Raw genomic sequence first — 22,337 nt, 5'->3', positions numbered from 1 at the left:
TGATCAGAAGGCACAAGATACTGATTCTAAATGTGTTAGAAAGTCGAGATAAATTGTAATCAATGTAAATATCGGAATCCAAAAGCAGACAGAAGCAGTATAGACCTCACATCATCCATTCTCGCCAATATTAAAAGCCACGATTAAAGTAGCATCAAACACTATAAGCTCACTTATCACAACGAACAGCTCAGTCTTAGTAAGTAATAACTGGGGGGGGGGGGGGGAAGCCTCCATTGAACAATATTAGAACTTGAAACTAATCATTTAAAACAGAAAATAACTTTCTGTTGATAATAAGACTAAAGAGTACTATCCTTCAAGCCTTTGATTACTTCTGCGAGGAATTGGGTCCCCTCTTCTTCCCGAATCCTACCACTGCAATTACAAGAACAAGGATCAGAATCAGAGAACCAAAATTACAACATACCAAGAAAAAACTGATATACATAGATATAGAAATCGAGCAATTTTTTGAACTAACCGGCAGTGACGAATCGGCGATTGTACTGCATGCGCTTGTAAGCGCGTCCCCGGGGCTTCTTCTTCTTGTCCTGCTTGGCCACTTTGGGGGTTTGCCCTCTCACTTTTCCAGCACGAGCCAACGATCCATGAACCTTACCTGCAATTCCGGTAAACCCAATAAATCAAAACAATCAGAAATCCAAAGAGATCGAGAGTTGGGTAACATAGCAAAATCAGTGAGTTGAAACCAACCCATGTTTGTGGATTGACGAGTTCGCCGCCAATTGCTTGTTGTACTCGGCACAAAAACGATAACAAGGAACAGAATCCTCGGGTAGAAAGCTAGGGTTCGATTTTTAATCAAATGATTTATTTCGGCTTTTGACTTGGGAACTTGGGGTAATTACACTTTTACCCAATACACCAATTTAATTATGATTTAGAACTAAAATATTTTAAGCTACTTAATAAAAATTTAATTGCTTAAATTAATACACCTCTGGTCCTCAATATAAGACTTCATTTGACTTTTATTTTAATCCTAAATATAAGATTCTAATCCACTTTGTCTCTTATATTTATGTATTTTTTTTTTCAAAAAAGTCTTTCTAATAGTGATAATTCAAGCTAATATACTTGATTGGCAATGATATTTTAGGAAAAATAACACATATTTATTATAAAATAACTAATTTAATTTATTTTCTTAATATTCTCAAATTAGTTAACTAACTCTTATAATTAGAACCCGAGGTAACATATACTGACTAATAAATAATAGAAAATAAGTGTTAGCCACTTTTTTAAGGGGTTGGGACAGGCACCCCACACATGCGGCCTCATGCACATCATCACCTAACCTAATGCCCTCCCTTAAATTTTTTGGCAAACTTTTGGATTAATATAATTTTGATTCTTAAAATTTGTACCTATTTTGATTTTATTTCTAAAATTTAAAATTACCGTCGGCTATTAAATATTATCACTTCTTCTAATAAAACTTAGCTTCTTTCACTAAGGCCAACAATCAATGAAAAAAAGGGACCGGATTGGCCAGTTCAACCGAAAAACCGGTGAACCGGCCTCCAGTCCTGTCTGGTTTGAAGAAAAAACCAGATTCAAATGAAACCAAAATGAACCGGAACGAACTGGAAAACACCAGCGAAAACCGAAAAAATTGTTGGGTTGGTGGGTCGCCGGTTTTCTTTTTTTCCCCTTACTTCTTTTTTACTCTTACCGTCTCACTGTTGACCGGAGCAGACATGGATACTGTTGAGAGAAATGGTAAAAGCAGGAAAAAAAAAATCACAAAAAGAAAGACCCATTTGAAAGTCTCTTGTGTGCCGCTTCGAACCCGTGCTCGCGGAAAAGTGGAATGAAGAGTGGAAGACAAGGAGGAAGATAAAGTAGAATGGATGTGCAGAGGGGAAAAAATGGTTATTGTTTACCATCTCCGTTTCAGGAAGAAAGAAATGAAGAGGGACGACTGGAGGAACGAAATCGAATGAGAAAGAGAAGAAGTATAAGTGTTTCAACTTTCAAGATGCAAATTTGAATCTGCCGTTAAGGAGGAGAGAGGCAAAAAAAAGTGACCTCGTGGTGTGTTATGGAAGAGAAAAAGTCAAGTGTTCACGTGAGGAAGAGAAAAGGAAGAGAAAAGAGTATAAATTAAAATAATAAAAAAAAGAAGAAGATTGTATTGGGTCGGAAGAAGAGGGAAAAGAGGAAAAAAAAATTATAGACATAAATATTTTGTAATATCCTAAAAAATTATTTTGTAATATGAGTAGTCATTCAAAATATATTATTTTTTATAACTAAAATATAAATGTTTTTAATTATTACCGGTTTAACCCGATCTGACCCCGATCTGATCAATTGACCCTTGACTCATTGTTTCAATCAATTTAATATCCGGTCCGGTTTTTTGTTCCTTGCCAACAATAATTGGTAGCTCTATATATACGTTTCCTCCTTATTCACAATTACTCAAAAGGCCATGCATGAAATGACAAAAAAAATCATAAAAAAGCCCACCTGCATATAAAGGCTTAGAGCAATATTTCTTTTAGAGCTTGAAGCTGGATTAATTTTTAAGCTTGTTTCTTGTTCGTAAGTTTTATTTAGTTGGTTAATATATTAGTATTGTTCAGCAAAATATACTTTGATAATGATTGATTTCTCCCATCCTAAAATATTGTGGTCAATTTATATTTTAAAATTAATGCTATTTCAAACAATGAATCTACAGATAACAATCTTTATGTCATTGCTTGTCAGCCAAAAGCCTAATTTCCATGATACTAAACTAAAACCTTTTACATATAACTGGTTGCAAGCCCAGATAAAGTATAAAAGTTGTGTTAATCTGCTGAAAGCTAACGTGAAACTCTGTCAAATTTTGTTTCCAATTTAAAGTGTAGTGCTGTGCAATTTATGAGGTTGGCTCTATCTATTGGATAAAACTTGATTATTGTAATGCGATATCAAGCATAAATTATCAAAATCATTTTAGTGAAGGTACAAATGGCTATTCACAAAAATTAACAATGGCATCAGCTCATATGACTTGAAGGTTTCAGAGAAGTTACACTCATACTTACGAATGTCACTGCACTAATTTGGAGGTCACTATGTGCGAATTGAGAAGAATGGAGTTAGAGGCCTGTTCTATACTGGAGTTAGATAAACGTGACTTTGTATGAATATAATTTTGAAAATTGATATTGGATGAGAATTAGTATGGTTGACACTGTGATTTCCATTTGCCACTTCTTTTTATTAATAAAAATAACTTTTAAAGGAATTGATTTTGTTTAAATATTGTTTGTCATATCTTATATGGATGTTATCGTTTTCTTTTTTTCCCACTGGATTTCTCTCTAATTTGCTTTTATTATTATACTTTATTAGTTATTAAATATTACCTCCGATTCTAAATATAAGAGCTAGTTGACTAATTTCAATAGATTAAGGAAAGAAGTTAAGTTAGTTATTTGAAATAAATAGGTGTTGTCTTTCCTAAAATGTCCTTGCTAATCAAGTATATTGGCTAGAACTACTATTATTATAAGAACTATCTTAAGAAAAAAATACATAAATATAAGAGATAAAATGGATTAAGGTCTTATATTTAAGACCAAAATAAAATTCAAACGAGATCTTATATTAAGGGATGGAGGTAGTATAGTTTAATTTTTAAATTTTATTTTAGTATTAAATAAAAATTATTATGCGAAAATAACAATAAAAGAACCTGGAAAATGTAAAATTTCCCAATAGATACTTGAATTGATTATTATCCCAGAAAAGTGCAAAATACTGAAATAGAATGTTAAAATTCTACCAAAAAGACACAAGTGCCCCTATTTATAATTTCTATTTCAAATTGAAAATTTATCATTACTGGCTGAAGTGTAGAAGCTAAGCATTTTCTAAAGATATGATTTTTCCACCCTCATTTTTCCTAGTCTTTATGTTAAAGCGACTTGTTAGCTTTTATTCTTAAATGGGTAAAATGTATTCAAAAGTTATTATTGGTATATCAAGTTTAAGAATTGACGCTATTTCATCCTTTCAGGTTATTCACAACTTTCGTATTGATTTTGACTATATTTTATCATATATCAGCAACTTTCGTATAGCAATGTCATTCATAATTTTTATATAAGTATTGACTACATTTCATTAACTATTAACAACTTTTGTTTAGCAAATTCATTCATAATTTTTATATAGATATTGACTATATTTTATTAGATATTAACTACTTGTCCAAAAATATTGGGAAAATCATAAAAAAAGATCCTAGAAATTGAAAAACCGCATACAGAGACCTATTCACAAAAATTATTATCATTTGTTTATCAATTATTATCAAAATCCATAGTAATATTATAACAGGTTCCTCTTTGTAATTTTTCTATTTTTATAGTCGACTACTGGAATATTCCTCCAACCAGTGGGGCCGTCGCACTAACAATTCACCTTTTTTACATGTAAAGGGCATATGTGTCATTTCAGTCTAACTTCAGTCTAACTTCATGATTTCATTTTAGGATTTTGTACTTTTCTTTAGGTACGGAAAAATGGTCACAAGCTCGGACCTAAACGAGCGAGCCCGTTTAGGCCCAAGTCTTATAAATAGAAGATTTTTTTAGGCCCACCCTTTGAGATGACAGACTTAGGGTTGACCTACGGGATTTTGACCCCTTTAAATAAAATGTATTTTTCATTTTTTTTATATATTTTATTGAAATAATAAAAATAAAACAATAAAATTACTAGTAAAAAAATATAAATATAAATAAAATTAAGTTATAAACATAAATATCATCATATCTAAATATCTATCACAGTGCAATAGGGTTTATTAAATAAACAATCTAAAGGGAAGACAGATATAAACAACTAAATAAACATTAAGTTTGGTAAATAATTACAATGTAGATGATTTAAATAATTAACAAAACAGTTTAACTAACAAACACGGTATACATAAATAATAATGATCCTTAGTTCTAAATTCATTTCTAACTATAAAAATGATATAGATCTTTATTTTAATTTAAAAGATTCTTTAATTAATTCTATTCAAGCATAAAAAAATATGGAAGAATAACAAATAAAGATCCTAAAAATTACACACACAATATTTTAACAGGTTTTGACAACTTATAAATAACAATACATTTTTGTGAATATGCCTAATTTTAAATTTTGTAATTTTTATTTTTTTGTTGTTTTTCCAACAACTATAGTATTTTTTTTCGTGAATGCTGTCTGTGTGAGCTGTTAGGGGTGAGTGAAACTAAAAGTATGTTATATGTAAAATGTTAAGATTTTCTTTTTTAAGTTGAACAAAATTATTGGTAGGTCTAAACAAGCTGGACCGTTTATTTTTGGGCCCTACAGGGCTTGTCCTTTCAAACCCAACTTTCCCTTCAAAACTCTAAAATACAAGCCCAGTCCTCGATTTGAACAGAAACAGGTTCGGCCCAACGGGTTCAATTCGTTTTTCCGGCTCTAGGTACCTTTAAGGGGATTTCACATTATTCAAGCTTTTTAATTGTCATTTTCGCAATTGTACATTAGCAAAATTGTAAATATAAAATTGGTAATAAAATACTTAATAAGAAGTATAAATTTAAAAAGAAAAAAAGAGGAAATTGTGAGAAGCAAGACAAAGATTAAAGAAGAAGATGCTGTATTAGCAAATTTATTATCTGTTTCGAAAAAATAGATAGTGACAATAACAATATCAGCTTAGTTTTATATTTTTCGGATCTTTTAAAATAGAAATCGGGTTTTCTTTTCCTATCTTCTCTTTTACGAAATAAAACATGAAAAAGACGTACATCCCTCTCAAGGGTGAGTTAATTAATTAATAATGCAGAATTATTTAAATTTGGAGTAAAAATACACTAACACTCCTCTAATATTGCAGAAATCTTTCACTATTTTAAAAATATATATAAACCTCTTTTAAAATTAAAAAATATATGTTATAAAAGCATCTCTTATATATTTGAGAATCCATTTTCATTTATTCAATGTTAATTAACTGTTAATTTTGACTTTTAAACTTTTATTTTGACTAAAATATCCTTCTTAGCATAAAAATGGTCTAAAAAATTATATTTGTCAAAAAAAACTTTATACAAGAAAATAATTTTGATACATATATTTTTGAACTTTCTCATATGTTATAAATTTTCTATTTTTATTATATACGAAATCTTATAATTTTAATTTTTCATCACATATATTAGAACTTACTTATTTAGATTTCTTTTAAATAGGTACAAAATATTTTAAATACATATTTTTATCATATAGTATAAATTATGGAGGTTTGGGAGATTATATAAATCATTTAAATTCATAATTAAAATTTTAAACTAAAATTTTGTTACAAATATTTATAAACTCATTTAGTCAATCATATATTAATTTAATGAATTAATCAAATTTTCATTCAAATTTTTTATGTCTATATTAGTTAAATTACTTAATTTTCTGTCCAATATGATAAAATCATTAAACAAATAATTACTTGTTAAAATAAAAAAATAATGAAAAGAATGAAAATTAAAAAAAATAAAAAATATTAAATTCTTCAAAATAATTTTAGCCAAAATTAAGGATTTATTTTTATGAACGGTAAATTAGTAAATTAAAATTATTTTATTATAAATTTTAATTAAAAGTCTCATATCTCTTTATTTAGTTCAGCTAGCACTCAGTAACAAGGCTCTATAAATAGAAGTCCTTCATACAAAATAATAATCTTTTGAACTGTCTTCCTAGCCTATCTTTTTCAAAACTCAAAACATCCACCGAGAATGTTTTAGTATTTATTATTATTCGGAACATAAAAATATGAGGAAGCTGTCAAATGTGTTACATTGGTGATTATGGTGTTGTTAACTCTAGAATCAATAGCTATAATAGAAGAGATACATTGAGTGGAAAGATTTTGTAGTAACGACAACTGACTTAAGAATTGATAAAGTCATTGTTATTGATCCAAGTAGAATAGTTAATTCTACCATTCAAGGTGCTTTTGATCTCATTCTTAATAGCTATCAATCCAAAATCAAAATCCTCATTCATCCTCAAAGAAGGGGCTATTCTGACTGGGGAGAAATATATAAAGTAAACTTTGTGATCACTCTATTTAACTTGATAAATGACAGTTGACCAAAGTGAAGCAGGCAATTCAACCGTCATTCAAGGTGCCCTCAATCTCATTCTTAATAATTATTAAGTCAGAATCAAAATGTTCACATATCACGAGTTTTATAAATGCTTATATAATATTATACGATTCATGTAACTAATATCAGCTAGTGAAATATAAAAATGGATGTTGTTGTAATATATGACTTTGTTCATGTACACTAGTCCTTTTGTAGGAGCCATGGAACGATATATGGGCGCATCAGCCTACAAGTGGAGCGAATAAATGCCAACAAATAATATAAGGGATTTATAACAAGTGTATTTTAATTAGATATTAAAGTAAATTATCCAAGTTTTAAATTTTTTAAAAAAAATACTTAAGTTAGGTTTTTTATATCTATCATACCAAATTCTCCAATAACTAATGCACATGGTTATATGTGATTAAAAATTTGATATAATGGATATAAGAATTTTGATACAAAGCATTGTCCAATTTTTTTATCAAGTATATTTATGAAAATTTGATTTTTTTTCAATAATAAAATATAAACAGTACCTCAAACAGAATTGTTTCTAATAGAATAATATATATATATATATATATATCTATTAGAAAAAAGGAAAAATGAAGTCACTACCTTCAGCGTCCCATTCAACGCTCATCCTATAATTACGACATTAAATACACACACACATGTGATATTATTTATAATATGTAAATGTATATTAATATATATCCAATATAAGTATATAAATTTCAATGTATAAATATTTTAAATTATATATATCAACGTATATATTAATATTCATGTCAATATTGGTATAAAAAAATTCATATGAATAGATATACTACTTTCTATCCTTGATATAAAAACTAATTGACTAATTTGAGTGGATTAAAAAAATTAGTTAAATTAGTTATTTGTAATACATAAGTATTGTTTTATTAAGATACTTTTGCTAATCATGTGCATCAGCTAAAACTACCATTTAATAAAACATTTAACACGTGCAAGTACTACAAGGGTTATTTTAAGAAAAAATAGATAAATATAAAAAACAAAATGAATTTAAATTTTATATTTAAATCCAAATTGAATATTAGGGATCGGGAGTGGTACATTAAAATATAAAATATAATATTAATATATATATTGACATAAAATTTGTAATATTCTTTTAAATAAATTCAAATATTTATATAATTAATAAAATGTAATTCATTTTTTACCAGAAAAATGTAATTCATTTAATAAATATTTTATTTATATTGGGTCAATAATAGTATTTAACATATTAATTAAAATAAAAATATTATTATTTAAGTAATATTTTATAAAAATAAATGGAAAAGCAAAAGCTAATTATAGATTACATCATATGTATTTTTTTCATTGCCTTAAAATTTATTTTTATGTAAACCATTTATATATTATTTTAAAACCTTATTTGTAAATATCTACAATATCTTTTCAGTTTTTATTTTTTATCTATGATTTATTAATTTATTAAAAATTTTAAACTAAATGTATGGTTTATATTTATATTTCAAGATAATATTAAAAAACTATATAACATCGTATGAATATATTCAATATATTTCTTTAGACAAAAAGTGTGATTACATGTAATCTATGTATAAGGATACCTTAGGTGTGAAAAGGAGAAAAGAAAAAAAAACCCTCATATAATCTAGTATCCTTCACAAGTCAAATTGCTCGTTAACCAAAATTACTATTTGGCAAATGGTGTTTTTACTATAGTGATTTAGAGAGGTGTTTTGTCCAACTTGAAGAATAGCACACCAAAAAAAAAAACATACTATACCTCCGGTCTTAAATATAACTAGTTAATTGACTGCTGCATTTTAGAAACTTTACTTAAATTAGTTATTTATAAAATGTATGTGTTGATTTTTTTTAAAATATCTTTATCTTTATTTGCATTGGAAACTACTCTTTTGGTTCTATTTATAAGGCAAGTAGAGAAGATATTTTTTGTTCAGATTTATAGGGTACTGAGAGAAATTTTTTATATAAATGTACTATTTTACCAATTAGTTATTATTGTGTTGACTTTGTTTATATAAAATATAATGTATATTAAATACGAATGCAGTTGAAAAATTATTGAATTTTAAATAAAATTTAATGTTTTTCTTAGTTTGTATAAAACATGTTGAAAGTGATTTATACACAGGACAAGAAGAGTACCTCTCAATGAATATCTCTTAACACGTGTGAGGAGAGTTTTGGGAAAAGAATTATAAAATTAGAAGGCAAAGTAGATTAGGTATCTTCTTATATCTAGCACCACATGATGATTCTCTTCGCTTTGTCTCAATTATTACTTGTTTTTTTTCTATATTTTGTTTTTTGTATCTCTAATTGTATTTTAATTTTTGCTACTATGGTTGTTCAACTTTAGTGAATATATTGTTTCCAAATTTCTTTTATAAAAATTTCAATATATAAAATATTAGAGACAACATCTTTATAAAAGGAACAGTAATTTAAGCTTGTCGCTTAATATACCTCTGAGAAGGGTGCCTATGAGGAAATTTGAGCACGTTATTTCATGAATCCCCAAAATTAGCAAATCTACTGTATTACTAAAGCGATTTGATATATGTATGTGTATGCAGTATATCTACACACACATATATATATATGAGAGGAACTTAATCTACAAACTTTTTAAAAAAAAAAAACAATTTTTCTGTCATCAATTTCAAAACATCAGCTATTAATTTGTTAGATTCATGGCGGAAAAAATACATTTTTTATCAATTAATAATTAAGTGCCCGTTCTATATTGGAGGTAGGTAAAAGTGACTTTGTGCAAATATAATTTTAAAAATTGATATTGGTTGAGAATAAGTTTTGTTGACTGTGATTTCCATTTAAAAATTCTTTTTTTCTTGATAAAAATAATTTTTAAATGAATTGATTTTGTTTAAATATTGTTTGTCAAAATCATCTTTGCACGTATAATCATCTTATAGGGCTTTTATCGTTTTCTCTAATTTACTTTTATTATTATATTTTATTAATTATTAAATACAGTTTAAATTTTAAATTTTGAGTTTGGTATTAAATAAAAATTATAGCACATGAGCAAAATTTTAAATATAAAATTTTTAATAAAATACTCAAAAAGAATTACAAATAGAAAAAGAAAGAAAGAATATTGTGAGAAGCAAGATAAAGATTAAAGAAAAAAATGCCGCTTGACCCAAAAAAAAACTACTATATTAGAAAATTTATTATCTGTTACGAAAAATAGCTGAAAATACTGAAAATAACTATATAAGTTATTTTTGTATTTTTTATATCTTTTTAAATAGAAATTGGGCTTTCTTTTCCTATCTTATCTTTATCCAAAGAAAGCAGGAAAAAGACGTATATCCCTCTCAAGCGCGAGTTAATTAATTAATAATGTCAGAATTAAAAAAATGTATTTTCAATATTTTTTTAATCTAAATTACAATGTTTTTATTGAAATCAAAATATCTAAATTATCTCTTAAAAGAATAAAGGATATATATATATATATATATTTATCTCATGACCATGATTTAATGCGAGGACTAAAGGCTTTGTAAATACAAGTCCTGTGACCGTACATCAATTCATGTAATAATTAATCGATCAGGCAGGGGATATGGAGATAAAGGAGCAGCAGTTAGAATTGACAGTGATAAAGCTATGTTCTACAGAGTGATCTTCTTAGGGAATTCATTTCTTTTCTCATTGTTACATTCAAGAACTGTTATATGTTTTTTTTTTTTAATATTTTGATTTTTAAATTTAACTTAACATTATCGATATTTTTAAACATGCCGTCACTTGAGGCATGAGCTTGAAAACAAATAAATCTATACTCCTAATTGAGGAGTTGATATTAATCCTATATGTAATACTTATTTCATATTTTTATTAAATTTTTTAAATTAACCCTATTGATATTTTCAATAATAAACAAGTAGGAGAAGGAGAAAGGAAATTAAAAAATATATTACTATATTTTAGAAAAAAATATCATATTACCTGATTTAACTGTAACTAATTTAACTGACATTCTTAATATATTCAAATTAGTTAATTAAGTCTTACATTGAGGATCAAAAGAGTACATTTTATATGGGTAATACTTATATCAAGTTTTTTATGTCCCTTATGTTAAGTTTTCTAATCACACGTAGCTATATATCTTATTTTTTGAAATCCAAATGAAACAAAAAAAAAAAAGACCATGTGTAATTAGAAAACTTGATCTAAGTTTTTTTTTTTCATTTTATATTTCATATTGGCATTGATGATATGTTCTACATATTTTTATATAATCTAATAACAGCAAATTAACATACATTAGCTTTTAGTGTGTCATACATTAGCTTCTACATATTTTTATATAATCTCATCCCTCACTTACTTGATTATGATTGAGGGGGTATCCATAAGGATAGTTTAGGAAAAATTAATAAATATAAGAACTACATTTTATATTTAGGACTAAAATTAATTTAACAATTAGATCTTATATTAAAAACCGGAGGAGTATAAATTATGAATTTCGAAGATATGTTGTAATAATTGTGGTACTGCCATGTTTGGAGAACACATGAACAAGGGAGGAGGAGCAGATAGAGCCGGAAGGCATCCTTTGTGTATCTCACAGTTTATCTAATGCTCAAGCAATGAGATTCCTAGGCAGAACCTTTATCAACCGATCTGATTGGCTTCGAATATGGTTATTAAGAGGGATATTTAAAGTCTTTAATTGTAACTTCGGCTTGATCTTGTTCATTAAATTCATAGTTTTTTCTTTTTATATCATTTTTACTTATTTATAAATTTAGAAGTTTAATTGTAATTTTAGTGAATAAGATGAATTTTTTTGACATAAAGTTGGCCTAAAAAATTTAAGCCAAATTATTGATAATTTGAGTCTTTGTTCATATACATCCGTCTTTTTATAATAGCCATAAAATGAAATGCATGCATCAACGTACAAGTGGAGCGAATAAATGGCAACAAATAATATAAGGGATTTGTAACAGGTGTATTTTCAATAAATATTAAATTATCCAAGTTTTAAATTTTTTATTAGGTATATTTATAAATATTTGATCATTTGTTTTCAATAAAAGATAAATAAAGTTGTTCCTAAGACTCATAGCAAATCAGCAATTAGCATGCTCCGAGTTTGGTGATAAATATTTTATTGAACACACAAATATTTTCTTAATAATATTTCTACACATGATGGTTCTGCTCACTTTATCTTAAGGGATAATTAATATATAAGTCCTTATAGTTTTAACTGGTTTTTAATTAGGTCCCTATAATTTTTTTTCTTTTTATCAGGTCCTTATACTTTTATATATTTTTAATCAAGTCCTTATAATTTTTTTTCTTTTTATCAGGTCCTTATTGTTTTACTTTGTTTTTAATTAGGTCCTTGTAGTTTTTATTATTTATTTTACAAATAATAACATTTTAAAAATAATAAATTATTGTAACAATCTTATGTTAATATTCTTTTAAATTTTTAGTTAAAAAAATATATTATTATTTTCAATTCGAATTTTTATAATTATAAAATTCAAATTATAATAATAAATTTTTCTAAAATTAAAATATGATTATAAATAATTTATATTTAAGTATAATTATTATTCTGATTATTTATTAATTACTAAATGATTATATTAATTATTTTGTCCAACTATATAATTATTAATTTAAAAATGAAATTAATTTTAAAGAATAAAGTTAATAAATAATTTTTCAAAAACTACAAAGCACCTAATTAAAAAATAAGTGAAACTATAAGGACCTGATAAAAAGAAAAAAAAGAAGAAGGATCTAATTAAAAACACACGAAAGTAAAAGGATATGATAAAAAGAAAAATTTTTATAAGGATCCAATTAAAAATCAGATGAAACTATAAGGACCTGGAGATTAATTATCCCTTATCTTAATTATTACTTGCTTGTTTCTATTTTATTATTATTTTTGTATCTCTAATTGTATTTTAATTTTTGCTATTGTTTTTATTTAACTTAAGTGCATATATTGATTCAAAAAAAATTTTATATAAATTTCAATCTCTAAAATATTGGAGACAACTTCTTTATAAAAAGAGCAGTGATTCGTATTTCCTAAGTTATAAGTGTTAATTTCTTATACTAAACTTTAGTATTAACAACTTTAGCATAGGAAACATGAGAAATTCTTGTATGAACCTGGTCTGCCACCTCATTTGAAGTCTGACCAACCACAAGCCAACAACTCAGAATCATGAATCCTAGCTGTCTGATGACTCACCTGCTCCTTGAGCAATTCAAATTTTATTTTAAAAAAATAAACCACTTAATTTGAGCCCGTCGAAGCAGCGTGTGTGCCTGAAGTCCCTAACCCAGCCTCGCAGCTCCTTCTCTGGCGGGAGTTCGTATCGTCGCCGGTAGGGAGTTCGTAGCTTTGTGGCATCGTCGATTTCAATTTCGCTGGGGGTGCACGTTTTTCCCACGGCATTTGGTATGTATTCTTCCTCATCTATCACGTCTTTTGTTGCGTCTTCTTTAGATTTGTTATTGGGCGAAGAAGGTTTAGAGCTGCCGACGACATCTTCAAACACTTGATCTCCATCGACGCCCAGACGGGACGATTATTACAAGTTTTGATATCTCGAACGGTCTTGATATATGTACTGATTCGTCTACGAAGGGGGAAAATGTGATTATAGTGTTGTTCGAGGCTGTCCATATAGGATCTGTTTTACTTGGTCCTTCGTTTGTTTAAAAAAAACTAGAGGTCGAAGAATTATACAAGGGAAAGAGTGACAAATTAAAATTTGTTTAAGCACTTCAAACAAACGATTATTGCTGCATCAGACAATGATTTTATCTATTCCTTGGTTATTATTGATTCTTCCCTGAATTAAGTTCAGAAGAAGAAAAAATTAGTCATCATGATATCGGAATAACACTAATCTGCGTTGCTGTAACCTTATTCTTTCCTCATATTTCTATCGTTAGAGAAGAGAGCAAGAGCTTTCAGTTTCTGTGAGCTACATGGAAGATATTTATTGGCTCCAAAAGCTTGCTCTGTATTGACACAGATGAGAATAAAACTGTGCTGGTGGCGTCCATTTAATTAATGCATTCCATCATAACTTGTCAGTGTGAATTAAATTAATAGCAAGTCCTTCCCTTAAAACCATAGAACTGAAGTGACTATGTGAAGTCTTTGAAATTCAAAGTCATTTGTATGGATCTAAATCAGCAGCAAACTTGTCACTTATTAAATCGCATTGATTTTCAGTTCAAAAAAGAGTGGCATTGGTTTCTTTTTTTTTTTAAATTACTGTTTATGTTGAATTAATTTGACAAGTGTTTTCAATTACATGCGATGCTCTTGTAAGCCTGTTGTTATAACTTGGAGCTTTTCCTTTATATAGGTAGCAAAGAGGAAACATTTTTTGGCTCAATAAGGATACTATGCCAATTAAATAGAATTCAATGCAATCGATGCAGGGTTGCCTTCCAAGCTTCGTTTCATGTTGTAGCTTCAAGGAGAGGAAGAGGAGGATGAGTCCTACAGTAACAGCCAATGGAAAAGTTTAAACCTAGCTGGGAGCTGATGAAAATAGTGTCTTATTGATTGACAATTGTAAAAATTGATCATGATGCAAAACCAACTCTAACATTTCAAGGTTGGGTACAGAGTGTTGAGTTGAGATTGTAGTAGCGCAGTTACTTTTGGATGCTTTATTGTGAGGATTGTACAGTTTGTACTTGCGTGTCTTTGTATTTTAGCTTGTGAGTGTTTCACTTGGAAAAACATGCTTATTTTAGCTTGTAATCTACATGAGATTGATTTTTTTTTCCCTGCACTTGCGATCAATTATGTTACATCTGTACTAATTCGAGTAGCTTAAATAGTCAATATATCGTAGTGAATGTGACAATTTTAACATGGAATCATATTTAGATAGCATTATGTATCTGTTGTCATGTACTCAAATTATGTATTTTGGATGTTGCACAAAATCATATTCACGAAACGCATCTTTATTGATGATAGTTGTCTCTGCCTCATTGGGCATTACACCATACTTTGAAAGCATCGAATTACAAAATCATATTTGACAGAATAAAAGCATCATACTTCAAAGTACAAAACAGCTTCAAAATAGCATACTTCTTAGTATAAAGCTACAGACTATTACATGAATACAATTAACAAAGGTAACATGACAACAAATAGCCCCACTTGCATAATATGCATCTCCGTTCTTCTCTTGACGCCTTGTATTGCCTTCTTTTTCTCTAAAATTGTCGTATCTTTATTTGACACATTCATATCTTGCTCTGAAATCCTCTTCTCTATCTCTTCAATACCCATATCTTGCTCTTTAATCTTTTCTCCTCTCGCTCTTTAATTCCCCTTTATTTCTCTTTGTCAAATAAGTAATTTTCCAAAACAAGATTTCCATGTTTGTATTCATGCATGCTTGGGACTTGCTCCTCATGTCCAAAAGAATCTCCTTCACGACTTTTCATAACTCCACCAATAGTACCTTTACTTGATGCCACTGGATGCTGGCTTCGACAAGTTTTAGTACAAAAATGAAACAAAATAATATTTGCAGAATTTAATAGAAAAACGAAGCAGAGTAATATTTGCAGTAAGCAGGGGATAAAAGATTCATATGCTTAGAAATTTCTGCATACACCTAGAGCAAACTATATCAGGATTTTATATAAGCAATTTTGTTACACCGACTCAGTACAATAATCTTAAATTGTATCCAGCAAAATTAACCCAAATGACATGCTGCCAGTAAAACAAGATCACTTCAGATCAGCACTAGTCGCTCACATATGGCAAATTCAGAACCGGAAATATATATTGCTTAAGTAGTAAATCCCAGCTAGAGACCTTTTAGATAACACAGTCAATAAGCTTATTCAACCACATTAAGAACAAGGAATGACCAATGAAAGTGTGCAAGTGCATATGGCATCTTCAAAAAAACACACATAGCTGGGTGCAAGCTACAGTGCTGCAACTTGATGCTTGAATGGTTATCGCTACACACACACACACCCTTTTATAAAAGCTATCAAAATTTCATAGACCCCAAATCGTGTCTCCAAACCTAAAATCCTTCCTAATGGCAACTGATCAAATCCATTGCACACACCTGCAACATCCGAAATAACCATGGATCTTTGCTAACATTGGCGCATCAATGTGATTTTCATTTTACTCTGAAATATTTTTCCGCTAAACCCCTCAGGGCTTCCAAGTAATATGTGACATGCAAACTCAAAGCTCAATTGGCACAGACACCTACCCACTAGAACTGAAAGGGAGAATGGAAAGGGAAACTCGTGGCTGTTTTGCGTAGCTGCGCAGCAGAAAACCGAGCTATGAAGTGAGGAGAAGAACGGGTTGCATAGAAGAGGAAAGAGAAGGAGAACGCCTAGGATGTGCCAAATGTGCCAAATCAGATTAAAGTTCTGCTGAGTTGTTGGTGTGGTTGGTCAGACCACAAATGAGGCGGCACACCAGGTTCATACAAGAATTCTTTAGACCGTAAGTTCTTTTTGCTTCTGCAATTTATGTTTGTTTCGGACTGTTTGGAAAGCTTATAAATAGTTTTTCAATCGTGCTTTACGGGATACGAGATAATATATAAGAGGAGTTTTGTCTCGACTTATATGAAACGTGTTTATAATTGATTTCAATGGTAATGGCAAATCACATATAAATAAAAATGATATTTTGTTTAAAAAATTTATTATCATCCCTGATGACTAAATTTTATCATCAAGTTTCAAGAATGTTTTAAATAGGAATAACAAAATATTGGAAATTCATGGTGAATATGGACAAAATGAATCAATCTAAGTTGGTCAATCTACATAATAAAACGCAATTTAAATTGTTTAAATGTGAAATCAATAACTGTATTATTTACAATTTTTCACATCACATTAGTCATTTAGGAGCACAAAGAATAACTGATGTCATTCTCTTTATTCGTATAACAATCTACCTTTCTTTGTCTCTTGTTTCTTTTTGACCTTCTGCTCGACTTGTCGCTCAAAACCTTCCACAAATCGAACAAGACCTGCAAATTAATTTATAAAATCAAAAGATTCAGAAAACTCTATCTATTCGTTAATATTCTCTTAATTTTAAACTTCATTCCATGTTTGAAAATGTTTTAAATAATTCTTGTGTTGAAAAAAAGTATTTTGATTAAAACAAAAATTTAAGAGTCAAACTTAATAATCAATTAATAGTTTTGGTGGACAGAAACAGTTTGTGTAACATACATTTAATTTTAAATTTTAAAGTGTATCTGTTTTCAAAATAGGAAGAATATTTTTACAATTTAAGTAAAATATAAGGATAGTTCGTGTATTTTACTCTGAAATAAAGTGCTAAAGAGAAAAAAATAAGAGAAAACATTACGTACCTGGATTCATGGGGGCCAGATTCATCTCTTGATATGCAAAATATTCTGCAGTGATCGCAATATTCCATGATTCCTTCTTCAGCACATGAAAAACGATTTTGAGTGATGAACTGGGACAATACTTCAATTTCTTTCTAAATCGGACAACGTTGTTATTAGGATTTGGGATTTTATATATATAGCGAACCACTCGTTTCTAATTCCTTGGGGACCAAGAAGCTAGTGCTTGCTCACTACTTAACTTATGTCCCAAGTCAAACCGTTTAGAGCCTCACCACAAGTAGACCTTAAATTTTTGTTAGAGGATAGAATCAATTCGCTATATCCAACTGATACGAACAAATCAAAAAGAGCATAAATCCAAAATAATCACGACCCAAGAATACCGGGCTATGCTTCGTGTCATTGTGTTCCTTTTTCTGACCGACTTTAAGTGTGGCTCTTTAAAGCATTTATTTTACTCGTTTTTGCACATATCTCCTCATATTTGGGCATATAACAAGTATGCTTTTTCAAACCATAGTTTAAAAAAGTAGGAATAAAACAAAGCATACAAAAATTGGATATCATCACAAAATCACCAAGTCATTCAACTTCATACAAGATTTTATTTTAATTCCTTACCCTGCCTTTTATCCCAATAGTGTTAGAATGAAAGGATCGAAGATATTTTTTAAAATTAAAGAAACAAATGAAACCTTGCTTTAACTTTATAATACTCAAATTTAACATGACCGTATTGAATATCAGATAATTGTATATATTAAAAAGGAAAAAAGAGCCCAAAAAGGATACCATTTTCACTCTCCTACCTCTAGATTTCAACACTTACATTACACTTTTCCAAATCACATACAACATACATGATAATCGCAAAATGAGTCCTGTACAGCCATGAGAAATGAAACTTCACACAATCACTTTCTGTTCCTTCCTAGGAACAGCAAAGAAAATGGGCTGCAGCAAAAAGATACGTCCCATGTTCAAAACTCCAGCGCACTGCCCATTTCAGCCCAGTAATAACAACCCATATGCCAAATCTTGTATTACAAAACTGGCATATATAAAATAAGAATCAGCTTCTATCATCATCCACATCTTGACAATAAGATGCAGTACAAGTCAGGTTTAGGATTCCCTTAATTGCTTAATTGCTCCATTAAAAAGAGAGAGCAAAAGATTCGCCTCACCTGTCATAGTGTGTTTCATGTGAGTCCCACACACTATTCTCCTCACTTCAATAATTAAAGGATCCAAAATTCATTCACACCTTCTTCTTGCTCTAGCTGCATCGAAGATTGCCCGATTTTCCTTTCATTTTAGGTTGACCAACAGCACGATTCAGGTTGAATCTTCAACTTGCAGCACATTTGAAGATGTGTGCTCGTGAGCCGTTGGATGAACAAGATAGAGACATGATGTTCACCGGCACAGACACACTGCATGCCTCGTGCACAAGAGAACATACAATTCCACAACGGCCTCGCATGAGCATGACTTGAAATATCGTGTCAAAAAACATTTATGAGTTTCATGTCAGGGCATCCCAAATAATAATCGCTGCAAATTAACTATCTTTATACACAGTACAATAACCTATCATCCTAAACAGCCTAGTAACTCTTTTCACCACTAAAAAAACCGCATAATATCAACTACTTTAACTTCTCTTTAAAATGAACAGGTTCCATTGAAGTAGGGCAAAATGAAAAGTTGACCAGAAGAGGGCCTTCCCACTCCATCATTTTCTTTCATATTTTCTTGGTTTTACCGCCAACATTCACATGATAATCAGAGTAAAGCCTGACATGAGATATCAGGTTCTCTGCCTGACCCTCCTGCCATCTGAATCACCACCATCAGAAAGTTGGGCCCACACACTCCGAGATTTCCCCCAGCACTGCAGTAATCATTCTCACACCCTGCAATTGTCATCAACATCTCCGACTGTAGCCAAGGGCATTTTTCTTTCATGGACTGAAATCCATCTGACCTCATCACAGCTGCAGCAGCAGGTCCAAACAAAAAATGCTGAGGATGCAAAACTAGCCCCCCCAAAAAAAAAAAGTACGAAAGTTGGACAAAGTAAAACAAATTTTCCCATAGTTCTATACTAGAATCTAAAAACAACATGCTTCCTGCACTACAGGCATTCTTCTAGCAGATTTAGAGATTCAAGAACATTGTTTTGATGTCTTAATAACTATATTATGATACCTTTACCCTATATGGAAATTTTAAACCAAAGCACTCTTAAAAAAAAAAAAAAAAAGCACATCATAGAGCTTCGTGTTCAACAAAAACTTAAAATGCATTTTACTTTTCCCATGGTTGTTTCCCATCCCATTTCATAGCAAGTGAAGCAAGCAATGCTAGCTAAATATACCTGCTAGATTCTGCGCAGCAAATTTTAAGCAAACATCTTTTAACTCTTTTGCATGGCATCGGTCAGCCCAGGTTAATATGTCAGCAACAGAATTTACACAGATGTCTTTGCAGATACGAGATTCACACATCAACTTTAGCCTCTCCAAGCCATACTTGTCCGCTGCAGCTAACAATTTTCCTGATAATGTCTCAGATACAGAGGATTCACTAGATGAGGTTGACGGGATCACATCCACCTCATCTGTAAGGGTATCTCGATAGATAAAGTGCAGCATGGCCTGTCCAAGTAAGAGAAAGTTTGGGACCGCAAATCACCATTTAAAATAAAAAAAGGGGTAGAACACAGGCAGCCATCCAAATGTTAAACCTAACTGGACAGTGAGGTTAACGTTCAAGGGAAGCAAATTACAAATATGATGAATTTCTACCTTAAAAACCTTAGGTTCTAAATCTGTCACGGTAATTTCCTCTTCATCCTCATCTACACCTCCAAATAATTCAAGGCGAAATTTTGGGGATCTAGCAGCCAACACCAACTTATGAGCAGCAAACTTTTCCCCAGCCACATTAAAAGTAATATCTGAACCCTCCATACTTTCCAATAGCATGCCAAAGTGAGCTCCAATGTCAGATTCTGGAACCTTAACTGAGTGAAGTCGAGGACAATCTACAGCTGAGACTACAACTCCAACTGTACAGTTGAATTTCAGGCAATCATCCTTCAGATAATCAGAGCTTTCAAGCAAAGACCGTCTGAAAAAGCGCTTGTATCCCCTACAAGCACAGATAAACAAGATCAAAATCACACAAATGACAATGAAGAAGGGCATTTTTCAGGTTCGGACAATATCCATTATCTGAAAAGAAAATAGATGCCATAAGAAATAACAAAGGATACACACTAAATTCATCATTGTCAGTGATCTAGCAATCACTATATTCTAGCATATCTAACTGCTTGCAGAAATTACCCTCTAGGCTCTAGCATTCACTTGCAAATAGTTCATTTTTTTGGCCTTCTTTTGTTTGGACAATCACATGCACAAATAGATCAGCATGCACTTCAATCTGGTGAGCAGCATGGGACTTTGGCCAGTAAGCAGTAAGTCAAAATGGATGAACTCAGTAAAATGCAATTTAAATTAAAGTTCACTTAGGCTAACATCAACATTTTAAATTTTAATTGAGAAAATACAACCTCCAATCTCAAATATTTAATACCTACCTCACATGGATTAATAAAATTAGGCCACTTAAATTCGTAGCAACACATAATTTGCTTCCAAATTTTCCCTCAATCAATGGCTGACAATTCTTCTTATAAATCCGATATTTTTTCCTCATGCTTTATTTAATGAGGGACATTTCAGGATAAAAGATTCAAGTGTCTCATATTTGGACCACTAAAGCACCCCAACAAGTGTCATATATTTGAAAATGGGGGTAGTATTAACTAGAAGGTACATATAAAGTCCATTAATCATAATTCAGGAAAAAAAAAAAAAAAGACTAAGACATGTTACAACTTAACATGCTAAATATAAAATATCAAAGTTTGTTTCCAAGAGAGGAAGATAAAAGATAATAACAATAGCCTATGACTATAAAACAATCTAAGCACAAGATTCACATTAAATATGAATATACGCATGATAGAAGAGCAATAAGACAAGTGCCTGTTTAGATTAGCAGTGTACAACTATAATTTTAGATCATCGTAAATTTTATAAGTGACTCTAGCTATAAGTGATGTCGGTTAATCGTAATTTCTGTTTGGATTGTTTTTTTAATAAGTGACTTTAATAATTGTGATTATGTTTGGTTTTCATTCATTAAAATCACTTATAGATGTATAATTATCAAAGAAGCATGAACTTAATAAATATTATTAAATACAATCATTTGGGGAGAGATTTTCAAAGGAGTGTGTGAGGGTAAATTAGAGAAAATTCAGCTGATAAAAATTGATCGAAATTCTTCAAGCGCATATGCTACTCCTTGGTATTTATCGTAAAAGTATGGTAAAAGAGTGAAATCACGATTCATCAGGATTTCATAAAAATTACACAAACAGAATAAACACACTTCATAATCACTTGTTTTGATTCGAATGGGCTTATTTGAGCTCTCACCGCTTAACCAAACAAGTACTAACACAAGAAATGAACGCAATGTATCACCGAATTACTCTGAATATAGCTCTTGGATCTGTCTATCACGAAACGTAGCTTTCCAAAATTAATTAATTACTTTATTCTTAAATATTGAGTTAATTAAATTAAAACCATTAACACATTAA

General features: G+C 29.9%; 1 protein-coding gene and 1 pseudogene across 2 annotated transcripts; both read right to left on the bottom strand.

Moving 5' to 3' along the window:
- LOC114756568 (40S ribosomal protein S30) lies at nt 1-9,355 on the bottom strand. Of its 2 annotated transcripts, XM_028945517.1 has the most exons (5): nt 9,350-9,355; nt 1,806-1,811; nt 718-757; nt 485-622; nt 1-378 (listed from the first exon to the last, which is right to left on the bottom strand). In XM_028945517.1, the coding sequence occupies exons 3-5, from the start codon at nt 719-721 to the stop codon at nt 332-334; spliced, it is 189 nt and encodes a 62-aa protein (XP_028801350.1). In that variant the 5' UTR covers nt 722-757; nt 1,806-1,811; nt 9,350-9,355; the 3' UTR covers nt 1-331. The 2 variants fall into 2 exon arrangements, with proteins under 2 accessions (XP_028801350.1, XP_028801349.1); XM_028945516.1 differs by lacking the exons at nt 1,806-1,811; nt 9,350-9,355 and having other exon boundaries at nt 718-793.
- Nucleotides 9,356-19,395: 10,040 nt separating this feature from the next.
- On the bottom strand, nt 19,396-20,883 carry LOC114756565 (BTB/POZ and MATH domain-containing protein 4-like; annotated as a pseudogene).
- Between the last annotated feature and the right edge of the window lie 1,454 nt (nt 20,884-22,337).

This window comes from Neltuma alba, unplaced genomic scaffold (assembly GCF_004799145.2).
Source record: "Neltuma alba isolate B1F8T4 unplaced genomic scaffold, ASM479914v2 tig00010436_pilon, whole genome shotgun sequence".
NCBI classification, from domain to species: Eukaryota; Viridiplantae; Streptophyta; class Magnoliopsida; order Fabales; family Fabaceae; genus Neltuma; species Neltuma alba.
Note: the sequence above shows the minus strand (reverse complement) of the source record. Positions and strands in the feature narration are given on the sequence as shown.

Excerpts from the sequence above, each read along its gene's own strand:
- LOC114756568 (XM_028945517.1), bottom strand. Across the intron at positions 379-484 it reads TCGCCGATTCGTCACTGCCG|TGGTAGGATTCGGGAAGAAG; the intron begins GTTAGTTCAAAA and ends TTGTAATTGCAG.